Source organism: Xiphias gladius, chromosome 19, assembly GCF_016859285.1.
Source record: "Xiphias gladius isolate SHS-SW01 ecotype Sanya breed wild chromosome 19, ASM1685928v1, whole genome shotgun sequence".
Taxonomy (NCBI): domain Eukaryota; kingdom Metazoa; phylum Chordata; class Actinopteri; order Istiophoriformes; family Xiphiidae; genus Xiphias; species Xiphias gladius.
Window position 1 is genome coordinate 18,837,184 of NC_053418.1, and position 22,461 is coordinate 18,859,644.

The window sequence follows — 22,461 nt, forward strand, 5'->3', positions numbered from 1 at the left end:
AACAGTGGAACAGTCAACCTCACCTGGCTTGATACTATTAGATAATCTCTGCCTTCAGTGGAGAAGTGTTTCACATCCAGAGCTTCCACACCTAAAGTTTGTTCCTAAAGAGATCAGATTTCTTCAAATCATGTGAAAATAATACAAGACAATGCCATAGTGTTAGATGTACAAAATGTGATGGTAATGTGATGATTGGTTTTATACTTACCAATGTGACATTGAGGTCCTTCTGCAGTTTGAAGATGCTGAGGTTGGCAGCAGGGGAGAAGGGAGGGCCAGTATGTGTAATGCCTATGTAGGTAGAACCATTCACTGCAAACCCAACACAAGAGCTTGGGTCCTGAATCCTAACAGACTGTAATAACCAAAAGACAGAGATTTTTATGCTAACAATGTAATTCACTGTAAGTTACCTCATTGTTGGGGCTCACTGCTAATCAAATTACTACTGGATTTTACTCTCAGGTATATGTGTTTACAGTAGAGACATCATGTGGTGGTTGAGGGACAATGCTGTCGTTGGCATACCTCTAATGGCACGAATATACCCTGCCAACGATATAGTGTGGCCAAGGTGTGGGGGGATCCAACAATGGGCCTCCTGTCCAGCCTCATAGCCAAGAAGTAAAGTTCGTCGGGAAGGGAGCACCAAGCAGACGTGGGGCTGTCCTCAAAGCTCTGGTACACACCCACCACAGAGAGGTGACCCGCTAGAAGAAAAAAGGAAAAAAAATCCTAATTGCATTGCTTATTGGAAGGAAAGAGGGAATAAAAGAACATTTATGAGCGTTCAGGAGGTTGGGGTGACTTTGAATTAAAACATTTATTGGTCTCACCAGAGGCAATAGCTGTGGCAGACTGTGTCTCCCATTCCACACTGACAGCTGAATCCAGACCATTACTGCGAGACACGGTGAGGAAGACTGTTCTGCCGCCCTCATCAGCAACCACTTCTGTGTTAGTTCTGTATAGAGAATAAACAATTAACGAGACAGCATAAACATGTTTTTGCATGAGTATGTTTGTGTGAGCCCTTGGGTATTTGTACACATTTTCATAGATACACATATGAATGACATTAAGTACTGCAAGTGCTTATGACATTCAGAAGTTTCGGATCCTTTTGGTGCAGCTGCATTGAGACCTGTTGACTGTAGGTCTGATGCGGAACAAGCCAGAAGGAGCCAAGTTCTCTAGGACGGTGATGAGAGTTTGGAGTTGGTCACCCAGCTGTGCTCCTCCTGTTGGGTTGGACAGGGTCACCGTGAAGGTTTCATTCACTTCATGTTCAGCATCCAGTACTGCCCAGATCTCCAGCATCTGAAACAGAGCAGATGAGACTAAACAACTTCTGATAATTCAAACTGTATATGCTGTTTCAAACAACTAATATGTGAAATAAGTAAATACTGACTTCTAACAAGTTCTATACAGTACCATTTTAACACCTTGAGAAAAACAAAGAAAAATCGTTTACAATATACATGTTTTCTCATGTATGTGTTTAAATGCTCTTTGCGAGTAAAAATGAATTTTTCCTCACCTTAAATCTGACTCCATCCTCCAGTACCACAAACCCTTGTGCTGGCATCAAGTCGCCCTCTGCTAGGCTGCCGATGGCATCAGTGATGGTAAACTGAACAGTTACGGTGCCAAATGTTCCTTCCTCTGGGTTCCGAACCACGTAAAGAGTGGCCACACTCTCACTCAGCCCTGATACAGACGTGGGCTCTCTCAATAAGAAATGCTTTCTATTGTTAAAGGAAATGACACCATGTCCGTCGTCACTGGCCAGGATATTCACAGTTGCTACAAGAAAACAGAAAATTGATGTTTTTTAGGAAGATAATATCATAGTTATGTACAGTATGGGTAGATGAGAATTAATCGGCTATTAATTCTTATGAACACGACAATATTTTCATAATTCTAATAGTGTTCTGTTAAATGTAAGGGGAAAACACTAAAATTTTTGTGGTCTCTATCAACATATTACACTGTTTTTAGTGTAATATGGTGCTTCAGTGTCTTTAACTGATATGACCCAATATAAAGTGGTAGGTGTGATACACAGTTGGGTATGTTTGTGGATGATGCCTCAGTTCTTGTTCCATTGGAAAGAATGCAGTTAAGTAAGCAATAGTAAACAACAAGGTGTCCTTATGAAACCTGATGTACGTGATGTGATGTAACTAACAGACAGAGTGGAGGCTTCCGCTGAGTTTGTTTCATATACCAGGTAACCTTATTGTGTACTATTACCATTTTACTATACAATTTCTAATATAAAATAAATTTGGCTGTGTTAAAATCTTCATTCAGTTTTTTGTGGTCAGTTTAACTAATGGTTGATGCAGCATGAGGAAGATGTATTGTTGATACATGGTTACCTACAGTTTAATTTATCTTGCCCATTTATATGGTACAGGGATGCAACTGTTCACTGAAACAATGTTTGAGGAATCCAGATATAGGATATTAAAAATCTTGCAAATCCTCAAAAACCTGCTAGCCAATCAGAAACAAGTATTTTCTACGACCTCTTTTATCTCACATGTTGTTAATTTATTCAACTCCTAACCCTCTTAACCCTGATCTCTACAAAGTCTTTACCATGAATTGCACATTTTGTGTGGTCCATTTTAAATGAATATGCATTGGAAGCTTACACCGATCAGCCACAACATTAAAACCTGTTACTGCTTTTAATGTTGTGGATGAATATATCTATATACAGCATATCTTTCCACTGTCTTAAGCTGTTTGACTCAGAAATTTCAGACTCTCTATTGTGTTCTATTCTGCCCTTGTATCTACCTGAGGTATTGGTGCCCAGCTCGAGTCCAGGGGAAGGCTCGGATAGTATGAGCTGGAATCTCTCAGCTCCCTCTGGAATGGCGTCATCGATGATCTGCACTTCTACAAACTTATGCCTTTCGCCATCAACAAAATGGAGCATCTGGGTTGACAACAGGGTTTTCAGTTTTAAAACTTGATGCTACTACATGTCAGAGAAGAATCGGTTCTTCAGGTCATAATGCAATATATTCACAGGGGGTATGTCAAGGGTAACTGGACTTGCTTTTCACATCCAAAAGGCCTTTAGAGTTCATCTGCTTAAGAACTGAGGAATCCTTTTGGATGAGAGGCTAAATGTCTTCAAAAATCTAAAGCAAGTCCGAATGCTCTTGACTTAGCCCTTCTGGATATTCATGCTACTAAAAGTATTATATGATGAGCTGTTTAAGTATGTATGTTTGAGTCAGTGACTGTGTGTAATGTTTGTATACTCTGTATAGCTGACCGTTTCACTGCTATTGTAGTCCATTCCTTGTTGAGCTTCCAGATTCTGAGCATAGAAAAAAAGAGAGACATTTCCATATGTCCCCTTGTTCCTGTAGGCCACTAGAGTCAGCGCCCCGATTGTTTCGTTCACTTCAAACCTGGAAAGGAGAATATATTTGAATAAGGAAAGCATTTTAAGAAGAGCATGTGCAAATCAACATAAGAAATGTATTATTTATGGATGCTTTTCTTACATGGTGTTTGTCCATTCAATGACTCCTCTAATTCCATCATTAGCAGCAATGCTGACCTCTGCCACCAAACCCTGGGTGTCTGTGAAAAGGACAACAGACAAAGACGAAACATCTAATGACCCTTAGACTGTCAATTGTTTATAATAGCTGTAGTAAAAAGTTTAATATCAGTGGCAGCACTGACATCAGGGTTGTAACTACAGTGCAAGCACCAACAGCAAGCTTTGCAAGAGGAAACTGTAGAGGATCTAACTTCTGTCAGGGTACGTTTGAGCGAAAGATTACAGCAAGGAAGTGTCTCCTGCAAGTGGCTTGGGAAGCTGAGCAGCCAAATCTTTCGGGTGGACTGATTTGTTACCCTCTGAATAGTCTTCTCCCATTTACTCTATGGCCAAGACACTGGGAGACCAGCTACGGGTTTAGTTTGGCTTTTTCTCTCCTCACCACACAGTGCTACTCTGCTCCCATCAAATCCCCAGGCTTCCTCAATCATGGAAAGCATCACCCTCACCATCCAAGCCACATAATGACTGCTGCCAAAAGAGCAGCCGTGTGTTTACTGTGTGTCTCCAGGCAGAAGCCCGATAGTATTCTGGGAGCCTGCAAGTGCAGCTCTGCCTGTAGTATTCTGTCTACTCATCACTTTCTAAAGTTACTCATTCATAAATTGGACAGTGGTTTGGAATAAAGCCGCAGCAGTAACTAACAAGCTCTTTCATGATGCATTTTGACAGTCAACTACAATGTTGTAGTTTGATATCCCATACAAGAACATGGTACATCAAACTACACAGCATTTTAGGCAAAGGCATATTGATGTGTATTTTACCTGGCAATGTGCAATAAACAACTTCTACTCATCAAAAAAAGCAAATGGTGACAAATTATAGAAAGAAAAGAAAGAAAGAGATTTCATAAAATTATACAAAGCATAAAAATGCAAAAATACACCTGAAATATTGGAACAAACAGAGAGAAACAATGACAGAAAACAACTAAGAATTTGACATGTAATTTGATATGGTAATGTCTATGCCGGCCATTGGTGATGAAGATTGACTGTAGGCAGCTAATTAGCTCCATACCTAGCTGGGGAATAGTGGCAAGGGTCGTGATGAGTACTGCTGATGTTATGTTTACCAGGAAGAACTCCTGTAATTCTGGAATGTCATCCTAATAAAACAAACAGAAATGAAAAGCTTTAAATTCCATATTCAAACAAATCTGCTTAAAAGAAATAGAGCTTGCATCAGAAAGAGAGTAACAGCATATAATGGCAAAGATCAAATAATAAATTTGTCATCTTGTTGATACATGTTAACAATGCAAGTCCACAAATAACACAAGTACACATTATAGCGACCAGAGAGAAGTAAGAAAGAAAAATAAATGAAAGGATAAATCATGCCATGATGGTCTATTAAAAATCACTCATCTTCGGTGTTAAGTTTTGATGGAAGGCAAATGAAAGAACAGAAGTTAGACATGGTCTTTACCTCCAGTATGGTGACAGGGATAGCAACAGAAGTCTGTCCGTCCTGAAGGATTACAGATCCAGTACCAGAGATGAAGTCTTGTCCCGGATCAGCGAGATCGCCCTCTAGCTGGGACAGGTCTTGTAGAGAACCTCTTAAAACCTCATAGGTGATATTCACTGCTCCTGTACACAAACATTTAGGTATAATATCAGTTACGAGATAAAGGATTACAATGTATATATGCTTAGCAAATTCCTCAAAACAGTGTTTAGCGCTTAACAAAAGGAATGAATGAATTTACAGGTAACCCATTAATTTAGTACAGATTTTTGTGTTCGTACTTGGCCCACTGACCTGAGGCTCCAAACTCTCTATTGATATAGATGTTGATAGTTCGGTCCTGTTCCTCTGTGGTCACCCGAAGGGATGACGGGGCAATTGTCAGCAGCCCATAGGGCTCATCGCTGGTGTCGACAGTAAGCACTGCCTCACTGCCCTGAACATCCAGGACTGCGTGGCCTGTCACCACAACACCTGTGTGGAAGTCAGCGGAATGTTAATCTGTGTAAGAATTACGATTAGGGTTATTTTGAGGTATTTGTGGTTTCTTCACAAAGATTTAATGCTTAATCACAAAGACACTAAGAGCAGATACATTACCAAAAGTTTGTATGTTGGACAAGGAAACTTTGTATTCATCTTTGTTCTCGGGCGTGGCGTCATCAAGAAGTTGCAGGACTATGGTGTCATTTAGTTCTCTCTGTAAGAGACACATCCCAAATACATAATTACTGCTGGAGATACCAAATTACAGCTGTTGCGTTTAAATTGAATCTTTTCTAGTTGATTCTGTAAGCCCTGTGGTTGATACCTTTAACCACCCATACAGAAGAATAACAATAACAACATACTGTTCCAAAGTCTGCATTGCCATGCTATGCAACAAATGTGTTTAATTATGATCTCACAATTAACTGTTCAGTGATCTCTCACTATTATTTACCTCAATAAAGAAAAGTGTCCCTGAGGTTTGGGTGAAGGTCCGGTGTACAAGGGGCCCTTGTATAGTCCAGTCCACAGTGACATTACCCAGACCTGGAGCCGTTCTCAACACTAATAAGGACAGACTCTCACCTGTAACATGGAATATAATACAGTCATTCTTAGCAATTAATGCAAAGAAAAGTAAGAAGAGTAATGTTTACCCTATTTCTGGACTGAGTAAATTTCAGAAGAAGATGCTGCCATACATAAACCCTCCCTAAGCTTTAAATCAGTCAGAAATTTAAATTTGACCTATCTGAATTCGCAGACGATCATTATCTGACTTCAAATATAGGTTTGTAAAGATGGATACATTTATGGACTACTAATGTGAACTGCCTCACTTATACTGTAGTTGCCGGTAGAGGGAACTCCAGGTCTGTAATTGCATGGATTCTATGCAGGGAGACTTCGACCGCTCATGCATACATAATCTCAAGATAGTAACTGACAACAACAGGGCCCACCTGTTGCTGCATGCTGCTACTACTATGAGTGCATTCTCTAAAGTTTGCACTCATACATAATTAGCACACATTTCTGGTGAAAGGGAGAGTTTAAAGGGTTTGGAATGTAAAGTATTGGGGTGATAATGTGCTTAGATATACAAAATATGGACTGAATTTCCAAACACTCGCAAATCATCACAAATAGCTACCCACCCTCTCTGGCGATGACAGAACGTGATGCTGGATGGAATCCTAAGATCCCAGCCACATTATCATTAGCCAATATCACTATGGTTACGGTGTCAGAGCTGGGCAGGATTCGACTTCCTCCCTCCGTATTAACTAGACCAATCATGAGGCTCTCGTTGTCTTCTGGCTCAATATCATCTCTGATTACTACCTCTATTGTCTTCTTCAGTTCACCTGTAGGCAGAGAGGATAAAGTACATCCAATATTGGTTAAGTGCGCTTTTAATTCTCTCCACTATTACATAAATGAAAGCAAACACCTTTAAATGTCATGTCAATAACCCCAAAAAACACTGGACCAATGATGACTGTTTAATTGGATGTTGTCCCAAATATTTCATTCTGAAAAGATGTTGTTTTTTATACAATTTTTGATAAAGAATTATAGCTCCATACTATTACCAATCAGTGAGTTATCCACATACCATCAAAGACCAGATTCCCTCCAATCCCAGTGAAGTCTGCATCTGGTGTGGCCTTTCCTTCAACAAACCTCCACTCTACTGTGACAGTGCCCAGATTCCCTCCTCGTCTCTCAATAACCAGGGGCACCACAACCGTGGGCTCTTCCCGAACCTCTAGATAGAGCCCCTCGTTAGTGGCATTGGGACTGAGGCTGTATATCAAAAAGACGCCAAATGCATCTCCATTCATCCCTATTGTCACCAAAGCTATGTCTGGCTGGCCAATCGACGGCAGGTTCTTCTGTGCCACCGTCAGATTTATCAGCTGTACCTTGAAAAAAATATATGGTAAACATATTATTTATAGCACAGTTTGCCATAAAAAATCATAGCTGCATGTAAACAAAATAAACCATAAATAACACAGGTCAATATATATATATGTATACACACACACACACACACACGAGATTAGGTTTTTACCATTAAGAGCTTTATGGAGAAGCTCTCATCCATTTCAGGGAATTGATCAGTCAAGATTGGGACTGTGAGGTTGGCGACCGCTGACCCATCTTCCATGAAAGCACTTTGAGCTGTCACAGGGGTGTAATCAATCCCAGCCAAAGCCTGGGCACTGAACAGGACAGCAGCTGCAGTGACATTTTTTAGGTAAGTCAAAACCTGAGATTTAGAGGTCAGCTGGTCAGCCCCTGAGGTCACCCAAGTACAGGATGGTGGGGCAACCCCTGATGAAAGAGAGAAGCCCTGGCAGGCTTGCTCTCTCAGACACGCAGCAGCACATGCAGCCACGGGATCTCTCTGACCAGTGACGTTAACTGTCCTAATTGGGGAAGTGGATGGAATGCCTGGTTTTGGGAGGTCATAGTACATCAGCAGGTTCTGGCCATCAGCATGAGCCAAGCCAACAATGTCAATCTCAGAGGTGCTGTAAACGATCTCCAAGCGACCAAAGTGACCGCCTCTGGAATAACGGCAATGGGGATGACAGAGAAAAGACAGCGTACAGCAAAAAGGGGCTTAATGTGAGTAGGATTATGCAAAAAAATATAAAATAAAACACAAAAAAAATTATAAAAAGTACCTCCTGCGGACAGTAATATTGGCTCTATAAACTCCGTCCAGTGGCTCTTGAGTGCGGTAAATAGACTGCTCAAAGTAGACTGTCCCATATGGGTTGTCATTGGCAGGCACCATTATGTTAACTGATGTATCGGCTCCAAGGTTTCCTCCATTACTGGCACCAGTAAGCTCCACCTTAATTATCTTTAGAAGACCAAAAGAGTGTAATAATCATTGCAACTAAAATTACGTAACATATTTCAAACAAGTATAATTTAACATAATTCACAATGGAATTTTCATCTTTTTACCTCAGTAATTTCAGGTACATCGTCAGCTAGAATCTCAACTTGGAGCGTCTTCATAGTTTCTCCAGGAGCAAATTTCACCTCTCCCAATGTAGGTCTGATGTCCCCCACTGCTAGTTTACCATTGACAGTGGCCTGCCATTGGACTACCACTGTGCCAATAGTACCAGCATTACGCACTATTGGCACCTTGACCTCAATGGCGTTTGATCCTGGTTCCTCTATGGTAATTGGAAGAGCCTGGAAGACTAGGTTGAAATAAAATCAAGTGAAGAACTCACTTAACAATAAGAAACAGGACAATATAAGATGAAAAGAATTAAACATATCCTAGATAATGCCTACTAACCAAAGGCACCAAAAGGATCATCAGAAGGCAGTATGGTGATGATGGCACGCGTGAGCTCCCCCAGGAGAGCTCCTCCAGTTGTCTGGTTGATCAGCTCAATGAGAAAAGTCTCCTCCAGCTCAGGGACCACATCATTGATGACATAGATGGGTACAGATTTACTGGACTCCCCTTCTAGGAGGACCACATCACTGGAAGCTACGCTGTAGTCTTCACCTATGGGATTACACACATGCACATGGACATGGCCTGCTTGCTCACACACAAATCATGCAGATAAATATTCAAATCCATACTCCATGGTCAGCACTTACTGACTCTGGCGGTCAAAGGCACTGTTCTGAACTTGACAGATACGTCAGCAAAAATCCCCCCTACACGTGTGACATTTATTATTGGCCCAACGTAGTTCTCAGCTACACTGACAGCAGAAGCTGACAGCTGTAGGATTCCAAAAGCATGGTCGCTGGCCTCCACTATCACCTCGGCTACAATGTCAGTCCTGGGGCCCAGAGAAGGGGAATTGGAAACTGTAAGGAACAGTAAAGGGAGATTTCATCAATTTAGTGTAGTAAGGTTGAAGTATCATTATATCTTCAATGATTTTTTTCAGGTAAAATCTACCACGCAGAGGGAGTGTCAGTATCTTACTGAGCCTCTCCTGCTCTCCTTTGCTGAGTTGAACACTGATCAACTTCACAAACACTGCCTCATCTCTTTCTGGATCTTCATCATCCAGCACTCGAAGGGTGATGTTTGCTTCACTCTGATTGGCCAAGAAAACAATAGAATCCCGAAGGGGAACAAAATCTTTTCCTTCAGTGGCTCGGCCCACCCCAGGGTTCCTGTGAGGTTCTGGATCTGCCTCATTTAGTGTCCCATATGTGACTCGCACCTGGACAAATTAAAATGGGAAAATATCATATAATTTGGTACATGTGCCCCATGTGGGCATCTGTCATTCTAGTTTATTTATGTCATCATAAGCAGCTTTAATTTCTATACTGTAAGACGTTTCAAATCTTCTACAACAGGACGCACCTGACCCATCAGGCCTCTCTGTCGCAGGATGGTGAGGGTGACAGTTGAGTCAGTTTCAGGAAGTCGGACAGACCTTGTTACATTAGCGAATACAAAAACACCATAAGGATTGTCGCTGGCGAGCTCAGTAACAGCAGCAGATGTCTGGACACCCAGGCGACCATGGGAGACGTTAACCAAGGACACGGTGAAACTCTTGTCCAACTCAGGGATCTCATCCTGAGCCACACTGATTATGATGTTTTCTGATGTCTGACCAACACCAAAGTTTATGTTCCCAAACCTGCTGACGAGCTCCTCCTCAGAGCTGGGATCAGCCTCCCAGTACACAGTTACATTTGAGAGGTCACCAAAGGACCGATCCACCTGGGAGAAACCAAAAGAAAATACCATGATGATGAACAATACTTGACCACACACTGTATTTAAAAAAGTTGCTAATTTTTCTAAGACCGGTATTAACATCTTGATTTACTAATGCAAGCACAAAGAAACATCTATCGCCTTGAGCCTCACTTGGCATTTCTTCATTTTCAAACAGTGTATCAGACTGACCTGCAGGACCACAGAGCTGCGTCCATCCTCAGGTTCTGTCCCATTAACAGACAGCGATTCAGGACTAAACTGAAAAACTCCATGGGCATCATCTGAAGCAGCAATGGTCACTGTGATGCGAGACGCAACTCCCAAGCTGGCTACACATAACATACCAGATGTGACCCTATGTTACTTTTTAGTGATACATATTTAGTTACATTTTTAAGAGTTTCGGTATGAAGTAAATGAAAAATACCCAATGGTCAGAGAAGAGGGAATGGAAATCACCTTTTAATCATTCAAGCCAGTGATTTTGATAGAAATAGCCCAATAATAATACACACCCTTCTTACCAATAAATAAAGTGATGCTCTCGCCAAGAACATTAGACTTAAATTGCAGTTTAAAAAGTCTGTGGAGGTTAGCCTAAATTAAGTGAAAAGTGTCTCTGACACTTGATGTCAGCAACTTACCCCTACTGCTTGTGAAAGGCTATTTGCTTTTCCCACATCACTCTCCTTGGGTACTTCTCACAGGGGTCACAGTACAATGTAAATACCATGCACAATTTAACACACATGCATGCACACCCACACACCTCCAAATGTATGTTTGTTTATATGCACTAAAGACTGAGTTGAAGGATAACTGGTCAAGTATTAGGGATGATTTTTTTGTGTACTATGTTTGAGGAAAAATTCATATCTGGATTGGATCAATAGTCCAATTCACCAAAGATTTTAAGCAACATAGGTTTCAGAGGAGAGTTTCTCAGCTTTTGTGGGCCAAATCTTGTCGACATAATTCTATCCAAACAGCCATAAATAATACTTGGAATTTTTGAGGACATAAAATGAAGAGAAGATATTAAAAAAAAGATCAAAACACCAACAGAAACATGTCACTTGATCCCCAATACAACTTGACTTTGAGATATGCAACCTTGGAGAGTCAGAAATTATGTCGGTGAGGGGATGAAGGAATGGAGACAAGAAGCAGTTTAGGGAGTAAAGGAGGGGGATACTTACCATGATGGTGATAGGATGGAAGGAGGAAGTCAGAGTCACTCTCCCCACTACCACTTCCTTCACTACGCAGAAATTGATCCACTGATGGATCACACAAGGATCAAACAAGTGTCACACAGGAAGAGAAGGGATCGAAAGGCAAATGGGAAGGAGGGTAGGCAGGTAAATACACAGGTTGGTAGGTATGTACGGGTAAGCGCACAGAAACAGAGCACACAAAACCCACAAACACAGTAGGGTAGAACACAAGACCAGTTCAACTCTAATTAAGAGAGGTAAAGTAAAGACAGGTTTCTAATAAAAATGTACTAAATTTTTAAAAAAAACTGTGGAAAGTAGTTCAAAAAGCCAACATATATCAAAATGTGAATACTAATGAAAAAAGAATCTTGAGATTTACCATCATGATTTTGGGCTCAAAATTCTCACCTGCTCCATCCGCATTGTAGAGCTCCACTCTAAAAATCTTGTCCAGCTCAGGGACAGCATTGTCTATGATGGTCACAGTGATAAACTTTAATCTCTCCCCTGGAAGAAAGTCCAGCATGCCATCTGAGTCCTGCCAGTGTAATATAGAGGAAGAAGAAACCAGGAAAGCAGGCAAAATGTATTCTCTTTATCTGCTTATTGGTTTATTGATATATCATCTGTGTGTATGTATCAGCAAGATTCAAGGCTTCAGTGGAAACTAACTTCGTAGTCTTCAGGGCTGGATGCTGTGAAGGGGGTTGTCCTGTATCCTACCATGACCCTTCCCAAAAGGCCTTGGGCCCTAGCCACCGGCAGACGGATTTGTCCATCTTCCTCGTTAACGGTGATGTGGGCGGGTTCTAACGCCGGATAAATCAACCCCTCCCCTGGAGGGCTGGACTGAAACTGCAGCAGGCCTGGATCAGAGACGGGTGTGTGTGTGTGTGTGTGTGTGTGTGTGTGTGCATGTGTTATAGAGATGGTCAGAAGAAAGGAAATAGGGGAGAATGAAATGAGAAGGAGAGGACAGGTGTTTTTTGAAGACAGGGAGTGGGGGAGGAATAATGCACATAAGAGAGAGAAGGAGAGAGAAAATTATACATAACTTTAGTTGACCCAATGAGCCACTTCTCTCAACATACTCTTATAAAAACGGATTGTTTAAATAGCAACATTGAAAGTACAACAGTCCTGGTTTTTGGGTATGTGAGTGAATACCATAGGGATGGTCACTAGCTGTGACAGTGACAGTGTTAACAGAACTATTTGGATCGATGCTTGCACCACTAGTGGGGGTGGAGCCTGGCTTCCCGTCACCAGACTCTGCTGACACCAGTGTGATCTGAAAGGACTCTGCCAGCTCAGGGAGATTATCATCCAACACCAACAGGTTCAGTACCTAACAGAAAGATGTGCATACATTAGCTTTATTTTTTTGTCCAGACTTTATCCTTGAAACATTGCTATACTTCAGCCCCAATTAAGTGCTCAATTAAGGGTAGCTATTAATGTTGCCTTTTATTCTGGTAAAATTTGGTCATAGTGTTTGTGTGTGACAGACATAAAGCATAAGCTTAATCATCAGCTGACACCTGTTGACTCATCAGTAAATTCACAGACAACAACCACTAGGTGGGGCTGGTTATCAAAAAAAAACATTACAATTGGGTGACTGTAAAATACTGCTGTTAAACTGGACATGCTAGGTACATCATGCTTGCTTTTACCCACTGAGTGACTGCAATCAATGCCACCCTGGATAGACACAGAGGGGCTTTCCCCAGCTCATATAAGGTCACATTAATACAGGTCCAATTGTTGAGTCACTCAAACAAAAACACACACACACACACACACACACACACACACACACACACACACACACACACACACACACACACACACACACACACACACACACCTCAGAACGCTGTCCAGGCATGAAAAGCACAGCTCCAGTGGCATTAACAAAATCCTGATGAGCTGGCATCTCACTGTTCAAGCCATCCATTTGGGTAACAGTATAGTTTACATTAACATGGTCCAGAGAACCCCGCATACGCTCAACCACACAAGAGATAGTGGAGCCCTCTTCAGCAGTCTATGAGGACAAACAAGGGAATAAAAATGTCAGTTAATACAGAACCACTGGAGGAAGTGATCAATATTGACTGCATTGAACTGTAGTCACTTACCGCAGTTTTTTATGCTTAAATGAGCTACTCTGACCAACTATGTTAACGGCCCAGTCTAATTCCGGCACAGTAATAATGTGATTTAGAGAGGGAGCACCTGATAACCCACATGCCTCTGTGTCTTTTTATCCCCATAGGGTCTAGGATGTAAAGAAGATTCTCTAGTTCCGATGGAAAGCCATCCCCAGCCCTGACACCTGTTGTGCTGAGAGAAACAAGGAACAAGATCTCTCATTTCCAGTGCTGGAACTCCTGATCCACTTCTAAAGGAATGCCCTGACCGGCAGACCTGCTGCAGCCTCGCCAGCTGTCGCTCTACCTGAGAGGGGCCAGCATGAGAGCCCACACATCCAATCCAACTAAAAACAGAGAGCATGCTCTTCCTGCAGCCAGGCATGAAGACTGATGAAATATGCAGCAGGACAGGGACTGGCAAACCACTGGGTTTATATTACAAGTGTTTCTTTGCATATGTCTCTGTAGACACAACAGTGATGACACTGACAAATGCCACTGTAATATTGTTCATGTAGACTCAGGCTTATTCAGAAGATACATAATTTGTTCTTGATTGACAGACTGGTTTTACATTAAAAATGTTGTCATAACTGCAGTGTTCCCAAGGTGCTTGTAGAAATACTTTGAAACAAATATAGTCCACTAAATGCCACTGGCTAAACTTACATCAGGTATGCAGGCACCAGTGAATCCAAAAAGCCCATTGGCATTGTCACTCTTCATGACTCGCAAAATGGCTGTGGGTCTGGGGAGGGGGAGGCGGGCTCCACCGTGCACTGCCACCAACTGTAGATAGAACACCTCCTCACCCTCTTCCTCATTATCTTCCCTGACCTCCACTACGAATGACTTCTGCCTCTCTTCGGGCCGATATCGTAGGTAACCTGAGATGTTACGCAGGTCTAACTTAGCAGGCTGGGTGTGAAGCTCGTGGATGTGGCTGCGCTTCAGTTTAGTGCGGTACAGGCGAACATCCTGGAGTAGGCCTGTGTAGCGCTCTTCACCCTCAGGATCTGATCCAATAAACAGTGATGCAGGTCCTGGGGTAGAAATACCCAAAAAACATTGCAGAATATTTTAGAGCTACAGCAAACAGTAAAAAACCTTATGCTTAAACTAAACAGAACTAAACAGAAAATGCTCACGTATACAAAAAAAAAACACAAACAATGTTTGTCTGAAGAAGAATCTGCAGGACATGATATGACAGATATGACAGTCAAAACAAAGAAAACAGTGACATTTAGGTTAATATATCCACAAACACGAACAAACGCGCACACACACACATACACACATGCAGATATCCTAATGTATAATTTAATATTTAACATTTTTAAATCATTTTGTGCCTTTATTAGTGGATGAACAGTAGATCACAGAAAATGAGAAAGAGATGGGGAAGGACACCATGGCAGCCTGTGTATTGTTTTGTTTTTTACATGTCTTTGAGGAGATCATTGTGTGTTGCCATTACATGGTTTTAAAAAAATACTGATTCTTATTCTTGTTCTTCTTGTGTGTAATCGCTGAAACTTTTACTTTTTGAAGAGAAGTATTTTTCATGTAACTATAACTGAATTGTTTACGTGGTCTACAAGTTACAGTGTTTAGTAAAATGTCATTAATTACATGTGATTTAATCAATAATTAATTAACTAATATCACATTTGTCCATGAGTCTTTAACCTGGCTTGAGATTTGGTGAGATCATAACGACTGAATATTAAAAACTGCATAATTTTTACACTGCTTACTGAGACTTTTTCGACCCAGAATATGATTGTATCATTATAATAATAATGAGGGTCATATAATCATATTATTATTATTACTATTAATGTTGACTAATTTGGTTGCTATGGTTGGGGTGTATTGGGATCACAAACAGTATCTTGATTAAGGCCACCAAATACATAGGTCCTGCTTTTTCTCATTACTCATTTATATACTTACACCTCTCGTGCCTATTGTTTTCTCCTCTTGTATAAAAAGCAGGAAATCTGCCACAATGAGCAAGCATAAAGCCCTGACACAAAGCAATCCATCTGATGGCTGAGTTACTAGTGACAGACAATAACACATGACATGATTGATGATTATGTATATATCTCGAGTGACTGAAGTTAGCCAAAGAGCCATCAGAGCATTTTCCTCTCTCGGAGTGCTCGGTCCAATACAGGCTGCCACTATTGTCTCCATTAATCAGAGAGAATAGGAAGAAAAGAAGATGCAGACTTATTCCCTTTTGCAGTAGCAATATCCAGCAGTGCCGATGCTAAGTGGTCACTCAAGCATGGCAGAGTCCCAGTAGTCCTGAACAATGAGGAGGCGACTGAGAGGTATGTGCGTGTGTGTCTGTGTGAATGTGCATTAGTGTGTGTAAAGATGTGCATGCACTCATATGTATGTAAGAAGTGTAGTCTTGTTGTCCTTCCATATGTGAACAGTGAGAAAGAAGCTTTGAATCCACCCTCCCAGACAGTCACAGATACACACACGAGCAGGTGCACGAACTCAAACAATGAGTGTCAATGACATCATCATTACAAGGACATGAGCATGGTATATGTACTTCATTTTTAACTTATTATAAAGTCACAATTTGCCCTGAGTAGGCTTTTGCCTTTGCGTAACGTTTTGACATTGTACAATAAATGTTAAAAAGATTATTTTAACATTAAAAGAACTAAAAAGAGAAACTTCATCACAGTGTCAAATTCAAACAAATTGGCAATGTTTGGTTGAATGCCAATTAGCAACATTTTTTATCTATAAACGCATCAGTATATGATTTGAAATGGAGTTTTCAAAGCAACAATGGTGCAAAGAGGCCAAATTGGGATGCCCAAACTAAAGATGTATTGGTAAACCAAAATGTTATGGGGAACATGTTCAAAAGTCATGACAACATATTCTAAACACAGACAAACTGTACTGACAAATAGGAGCGACAGACACAAGCTGAATGTGACATTATGCAAATGCATATGATGGACCCTTTATACTATCAACAACCTCCCCTTTGTCACTATGCTATGTTTAATAAATCTCTAACTGAGCAACTTACCATCAGTAATGCCCTCTCCTTTGATGCTCTTCAGCCCACCAAGAATAGGGTTCCCATCCAAAAAGAACTCAATAATCCCATCATCAACAGTAATGATGACATGTAGCCAAGTATTATCCTCAACAAACTTCACAGCACTGGCCCGGGCCACCTGGGTATTGTTTGATCCTATTACTGTATAGTACAGCATCACCGTGACATGAGACTCATTAGTGTGGACCTTCACTCCATAATACAATGTCCCATTCCTGGTTCCTTTGGAGACTATGAAGCCGTCCGTGTGTTGTCTGGGCACTAGCCAAGCAGAAAAGGTGAAGCTGCTGACAGCAGCAGGTCCATCTTCAGGCGAGATGGTCCCATAAGCTCCTGGGAGCCCAGAGAAAAACCACGTGTCTGTGGCTGAGTGGTGTCTCCTGGCATGAGGCCTGAGCTCAACTTCATCTGGGAAGGAAGCTAGAAGGAGCAGGTCATCCATCAGAGGAAGACCCTTTACGAAGCGGCCAGAAACAATTTCCCAGGCAACCCGCACTTCACCAAAAGTACCCTGCTGTCGGAGGATGGTGAAGGAAGTGACATCAGCCATATCATCCTCTGAGAGTACATCTTCGGCTACTTCTTGGTCCAGGTTGCTGTCAGCAATTGCAAAGACACCAAATGGGTCGTCATTGACAGGGATAAAAACCGAGGTATTCAAAGAAGTCTTAGCCAGTCGTCCACCTTCTCCTGGGTAGCCACCTTAAAGAAATTATAGGCAAGAGCTGAAGGGTTTTTGAAACAAAAGTATGAATGAAATTCATCCTTCTCCATCATGTTTGGAATCTAAATATTGAGAATCTAAGCAGAAATCTCAAAATGTATTTCCTGGTGAATTTAATCTCAATGTTTGACAAATTTTCCCTTTTATCTGGAACTTACCTGAGATATTAACCAGCTTGAGGATGAAGAACTCATTGAACTCTGGAAGCGTATCTGAGATGGCCTGCAGGACAATAGGCTTGGTCTCTTCCCCTGTAGTGAAGGTAATGGAGCCAGATGTGTTGATAAACTCCTGGTTTTCCTCCAGAAGAGTCACAGAGTCATTGGCAAACAGCTGCCAGAAGACTGTAACATTACCAAAATGGCCCCTTTCACGCAGGACACTAGGGAAAGAGGAGAACAGAGTAATAATTTCAGCAATGGAATACAGGTGAAAACTTTTGGAGATATACATTTTTTTTTAATTTGAAATAATTCTTCCAATAAAGTGTAAATGAGCATGAAAAGCAGCAATATATAACTCTTTCATAACTTTTAAATCAAGTTTAGCACAAAAAAAATATGACTTGGGGACATGTTCCTTACTAAAAATTATTGATCTTGCCCTCTTCGACAGGTTTCTCTATGGACTCCAGGGAGAAAATCCCGTTGGCATCATCATTGGCCTCGATCACCACAGTAGCCGTGTGTGCTCCATACACAACAGCATCACCTGTGTAGACAAGCACATTATCAGGTTACATCAGGACTTACATGTTGCTCTCTTGCTAATGTGTTTTGCAGTATGTATTCTCAAGTTGCCAAATAGGATGCTTTGTACAGACAGACGCACGCAACAGAAAAACTGACATGGATTGCATTGGCCATATTGTTATTGTAATGCTAAATGTCATGCAACAGGGAGAGGCTGTCTCATTAACATAGCACACCATAACTATGACAACCAAGCCAAGAGGGAAAGGGCTTCTTATTAATGATAAAAAGGAGAATCCAAAAACAAAGGCTTTTCTCAGCAAAGGAGTTAAAGTGAACAAAGCTGAGGACAGAGACTCATTAACAACAACTTTATATTGTAAAACTTTTATAGAAAATACAGAATAAATAAGAACTACATGGGAATGTTTAGCTGAAATAGCATCCCCACAACTGCAATAACCTCTTAAGAGCACATATTTCAAGTTTCCGGACGTCAAATACACTGTAATGAGCATGCAAATCGGCTCAAAATTAAACAGCCAAGGTAAAGAGTGTCAAGGTCCCAGTATTTGTTTGATTGACTCCTAACTTGGGGGTTATTGACGTCTAACTCAGTTCCTACATATAGGACAATTCCCAAGCATAAACCAGAGCCTAACCTTTACTTGAATCTACTCAATGTCAATCAGTAAACAGAGAGAGGCCAGTGGAGTGGCTGGTCTTTGTGTCTTAGAAAGTCTGGAGTCTGGTAATTAAGGTCCTGTTGAGGCCCAGCTGTCTTTCATTCCCATCCCTGACACACAATGCTGGGATTAGGAGAGCTTTCAGTGTTACCACAGACAATGCTAAATAACCCACTTCTTTGTGTACATATACAACTGACATCAAGAAAGAGACGTTAAACAGGGGAGAAGGGGGTGATGTTATTTTGAAATGAAGTGTGTTTGCCTAGTTTTTCTATTATGAAACACACTGAACAATGAGAAAAGCAAATGACTTTCTGCTGTTTTAATTATACATATATGAAGATATGACATATCCACTATATAACCTGACTTAAGTAGTGATTCACAGAAGATATCCGTATAATAGACAGTACACCCCTGTGCTAACCACTTGTTTAAAAGGAAGCCCATACTCGCCTGTAGCGTTGTAGAGCACAATGTAGAAAGGTTCATCAGTCTCTGGTGTGCTGTCATCCTCCACGGCCACGGAGATATTCTTCATCCATTCACCCACGTCATATATCAGCAATGTGTTATTACTCAGCATGGTGAGATCACCTGGTGATGCGTCACCGTATTCCACTCGGTACATCACCGTGGCAACAAAGTCTGCCCGCCCTGCCCTCAGAACAGTTAAATTGGCCACCCCCCCTTCCTGAAGCCGCAAGACAACAGGTTCTAAGTCGAGAGTGAGATGGAAAGAGACAGGGAAGACAAGTAAATGGCTGTAGCTATATTACTACATATATTATTGCAGTCTTTCAGACGATCCTGCAAATATAGTGAAATTCTTACCAGAAAAGTATATGGGGTCATCATTCTTATTAATCTGTAAATTGGCATTGAGTAGGTTTCCCAGTCTTGCTCCACCAGTAGCATTTAACAGTGTGATGGTGAAATTCTCCATGTCCTCTGGGGTCTTAAATAAAAAATAAATTAAAATCCAAAAAAAGGAAATATAATTTAAATTTGGATACATGCAATTAAAAAAAAAAAAAGTGGTTTCAAGTCAGAATTTATTTTCTATCTTTACCTCATCAGGTACAGAGAAGAGAGTGAGGTTTTTCAGGTACTCCCCGACCTCGAAGGTGATGTTTCCCTGAAGGGGGCTGACGTCTCCAGACAGGGCCGGCTCTAGCACCCACAAAACAGACACCTCTCTGAAGTGACCCCTGTTCCTCACTACAGGGTAAACAGCTGGAAGAGATTCAGAATAGACAGAGGTGATCTATTTAGATACTGAAGCTTTTTTAGTCATTAACTCTTGTGTATGCACCTTTCTCTTGACAGTAGAAGCTACCATTTTGTATATAAAATATAATCAATTTTTCTCGTTTTGAGCTAAACTTTAGAATTTTTTAAGTGGTGCAGCTCAAATGTATGGCTGTATGCTGTATGTAAGTACAAACACTGGTTATTCATTCACTAAAGAAAAGCTTTTTGATTCTCTCTGCTCTCACGAGCAGATGGAACACTGGACATTCGCATACTTATGCATTAATCAAACATGACACAGACAACTCATGAAGTACCTTTGTGTTTTAATTGACTAGCACATAAAATACAAACTTTTATCATAGTCCAGCTCATCCTAAATGCATACAAATGTTCTGTGAATCAAGGACTGTTACTTCAAAGTACCCTGGTGCATCTCTTTCCCTTTGCTCTCATTGATGGTCACTGTCAGTCCTGATTGGATGAACTCAATGACCCCAAAGGGGTCGTCATTCTTCCGCACTGTGATGTTGACCTCCCTGTAGTTGCCTAGGCGACTGGGTGGAGTGCTATGGCTACTTAGTACCACAGAGAAAGTCTCGTCCAGCTGTATGCACACACATATGCACAAACACAAACAAAAACACACACATACACACACACACACACACATACACAGTTTTCATGTAGCAAGGTACATAGGTACAAAAGCATAATCTTTACAGTCTGCAATATAATCGAGCAAATACTAAATTTGAGATACATTTTAGCAGCATGTAGAACAGATGTTGACATTGTGACTACCAAATGAAAACAGACTTATTCTGCTTCATTTCAAGAGGGACACTGGTAAAATTCCTGAATCAACTGATAAGTAACTTCACTTGTTAAACTAAAAATAAACTCTAAACTAAAAGTCCAGAAGGATTTTATTTTGTAGTGGGGGAAATTGATATTATATAACCACAAAAAGTCAACATTTTATTGACCATGTTCTTACCTCGGGCACCCCATCAGGCCTTGCCACTAGTGCCACCATCACTTCTCTCTCCCCTGGTTTGAACTCCAGGATGCCTGTTGCGCCATAGAATTCAGTGTTGCCTGAAGGCGTTACAGCATATCGTACCAGCTGTTTCAACAGCAGTCCCTGGGCTCTGACCACATGCAGCTCCACAGCCTCACCCTCCTAGGTTTAAAATGTTCAAATTTCATGTGGCCAGAGAGACAGCAAAGAAAATAACAATATTTGTGTTTTTTTGTACATGATTATCACTTCACATTGTAGCTAGTTAAATACTTTAAATGCATAATTTTCAGTTTCAAACTTTGACTTACATTAATGACCCATGGACCTCTAGAGAATGGGGAGAACTCAAAGACTCCCCCAGGGTCATCGTTCTCCATAATGACAATCTCTCTGCTGGTGAAGCCAGCTTTAAGGATCTGATTCTCAACATTACTCCTGGGAAAAATACACAAAAAGGCACACTTAAGCATATAGACAGTATTAGATCATCACACTGTGTGACCATGACTAAAATATAACAAAGACTAAGATCAAAACCTAGTATATGGCTGGACTGCCCTTTATCAATTAATTCCCAATGAAGCTGTTCTCATTTACACATTTTTCTTTTTCTGTTGTGAGACAACGGAACAATTATGGAATATTGACTAACGCGGCCCATTAAGACTAAATGTTAACCAGCAGTCACTTCCAAGCCCTTTCCAAGCTGCTTCTCTGCACTGCTAAAATCCAGATTTTATAACCGTGACATCATCTGACAAAATCACCATACACACAAGGTAAGGACAACAGCTGTGCTGTGATTTTGGCTATAATACTTGTTAAATGATCACTCAGAGAGAAATTTAGAAGCTCATTTACGTCTGTGTCAGCTGCTGTGCGGTCAATTGAATGAGACGCATAGAACGGTGTGCCTGCGGAGGGAAAGTCTGAGCTCACGGGGCAATACTGGCGACTCTCTTCTACAGAAAGTAGCTAAGGTTTGTCCAAAAAGGTGCTAGATTTGTCGCTAGGTGCCTAAAAAAAGTCGCTAAAGGGGTGTGAAAGTCGGTTAATCTAGCGACAAAGGCACTAACTTGGTAACACTTCCTGTAAATGAACCCCTGATGATGCAACAGAAACTATTTGCACCAATTCATTTATAAAGAGCAATGACCAATGGCGTAACTTTAACACTTAGTCACGTGACATTCGGCTTGACAATGGTGTAACTTTATCACTCACTAACTCACTCTGTCAGTCAGTCAGACACGGACATTCTCCTTTATAGGGCTGCCCCC

At 41.1% G+C, this 22,461-nt stretch overlaps 1 protein-coding gene across 1 annotated transcript in view; it reads right to left on the reverse strand.

Annotated features, from left to right (window-relative positions):
• The window catches only part of adgrv1 (adhesion G protein-coupled receptor V1), a 98,821-nt gene that overhangs the window by 64,793 nt on the left and 11,567 nt on the right, over positions 1 to 22,461 (reverse strand). The window contains exons 12-51 of the mRNA XM_040155521.1: positions 21,490 to 21,616; positions 21,155 to 21,340; positions 20,581 to 20,761; positions 19,973 to 20,136; positions 19,735 to 19,858; positions 19,357 to 19,617; positions 18,104 to 18,230; positions 17,678 to 17,901; positions 16,763 to 17,497; positions 14,359 to 14,732; positions 13,401 to 13,580; positions 12,698 to 12,878; positions 12,203 to 12,396; positions 11,939 to 12,068; positions 11,510 to 11,590; positions 10,500 to 10,639; positions 9,945 to 10,310; positions 9,555 to 9,798; positions 9,218 to 9,433; positions 8,904 to 9,119; positions 8,558 to 8,802; positions 8,269 to 8,450; positions 7,650 to 8,148; positions 7,188 to 7,497; positions 6,727 to 6,936; positions 6,024 to 6,154; positions 5,681 to 5,780; positions 5,375 to 5,554; positions 5,039 to 5,202; positions 4,628 to 4,715; positions 4,372 to 4,398; positions 3,543 to 3,621; positions 3,308 to 3,446; positions 2,821 to 2,962; positions 1,547 to 1,812; positions 1,148 to 1,323; positions 840 to 967; positions 532 to 713; positions 212 to 358; positions 24 to 104 (exon numbers count right to left, since the gene is read on the reverse strand). Coding sequence (XP_040011455.1) covers positions 24 to 104; positions 212 to 358; positions 532 to 713; positions 840 to 967; positions 1,148 to 1,323; positions 1,547 to 1,812; positions 2,821 to 2,962; positions 3,308 to 3,446; positions 3,543 to 3,621; positions 4,372 to 4,398; positions 4,628 to 4,715; positions 5,039 to 5,202; positions 5,375 to 5,554; positions 5,681 to 5,780; positions 6,024 to 6,154; positions 6,727 to 6,936; positions 7,188 to 7,497; positions 7,650 to 8,148; positions 8,269 to 8,450; positions 8,558 to 8,802; positions 8,904 to 9,119; positions 9,218 to 9,433; positions 9,555 to 9,798; positions 9,945 to 10,310; positions 10,500 to 10,639; positions 11,510 to 11,590; positions 11,939 to 12,068; positions 12,203 to 12,396; positions 12,698 to 12,878; positions 13,401 to 13,580; positions 14,359 to 14,732; positions 16,763 to 17,497; positions 17,678 to 17,901; positions 18,104 to 18,230; positions 19,357 to 19,617; positions 19,735 to 19,858; positions 19,973 to 20,136; positions 20,581 to 20,761; positions 21,155 to 21,340; positions 21,490 to 21,616 — 7,927 coding nt within the window. The remainder of the gene's footprint in view (positions 1 to 23; positions 105 to 211; positions 359 to 531; positions 714 to 839; positions 968 to 1,147; positions 1,324 to 1,546; positions 1,813 to 2,820; positions 2,963 to 3,307; positions 3,447 to 3,542; positions 3,622 to 4,371; positions 4,399 to 4,627; positions 4,716 to 5,038; positions 5,203 to 5,374; positions 5,555 to 5,680; positions 5,781 to 6,023; positions 6,155 to 6,726; positions 6,937 to 7,187; positions 7,498 to 7,649; positions 8,149 to 8,268; positions 8,451 to 8,557; positions 8,803 to 8,903; positions 9,120 to 9,217; positions 9,434 to 9,554; positions 9,799 to 9,944; positions 10,311 to 10,499; positions 10,640 to 11,509; positions 11,591 to 11,938; positions 12,069 to 12,202; positions 12,397 to 12,697; positions 12,879 to 13,400; positions 13,581 to 14,358; positions 14,733 to 16,762; positions 17,498 to 17,677; positions 17,902 to 18,103; positions 18,231 to 19,356; positions 19,618 to 19,734; positions 19,859 to 19,972; positions 20,137 to 20,580; positions 20,762 to 21,154; positions 21,341 to 21,489; positions 21,617 to 22,461) is intronic.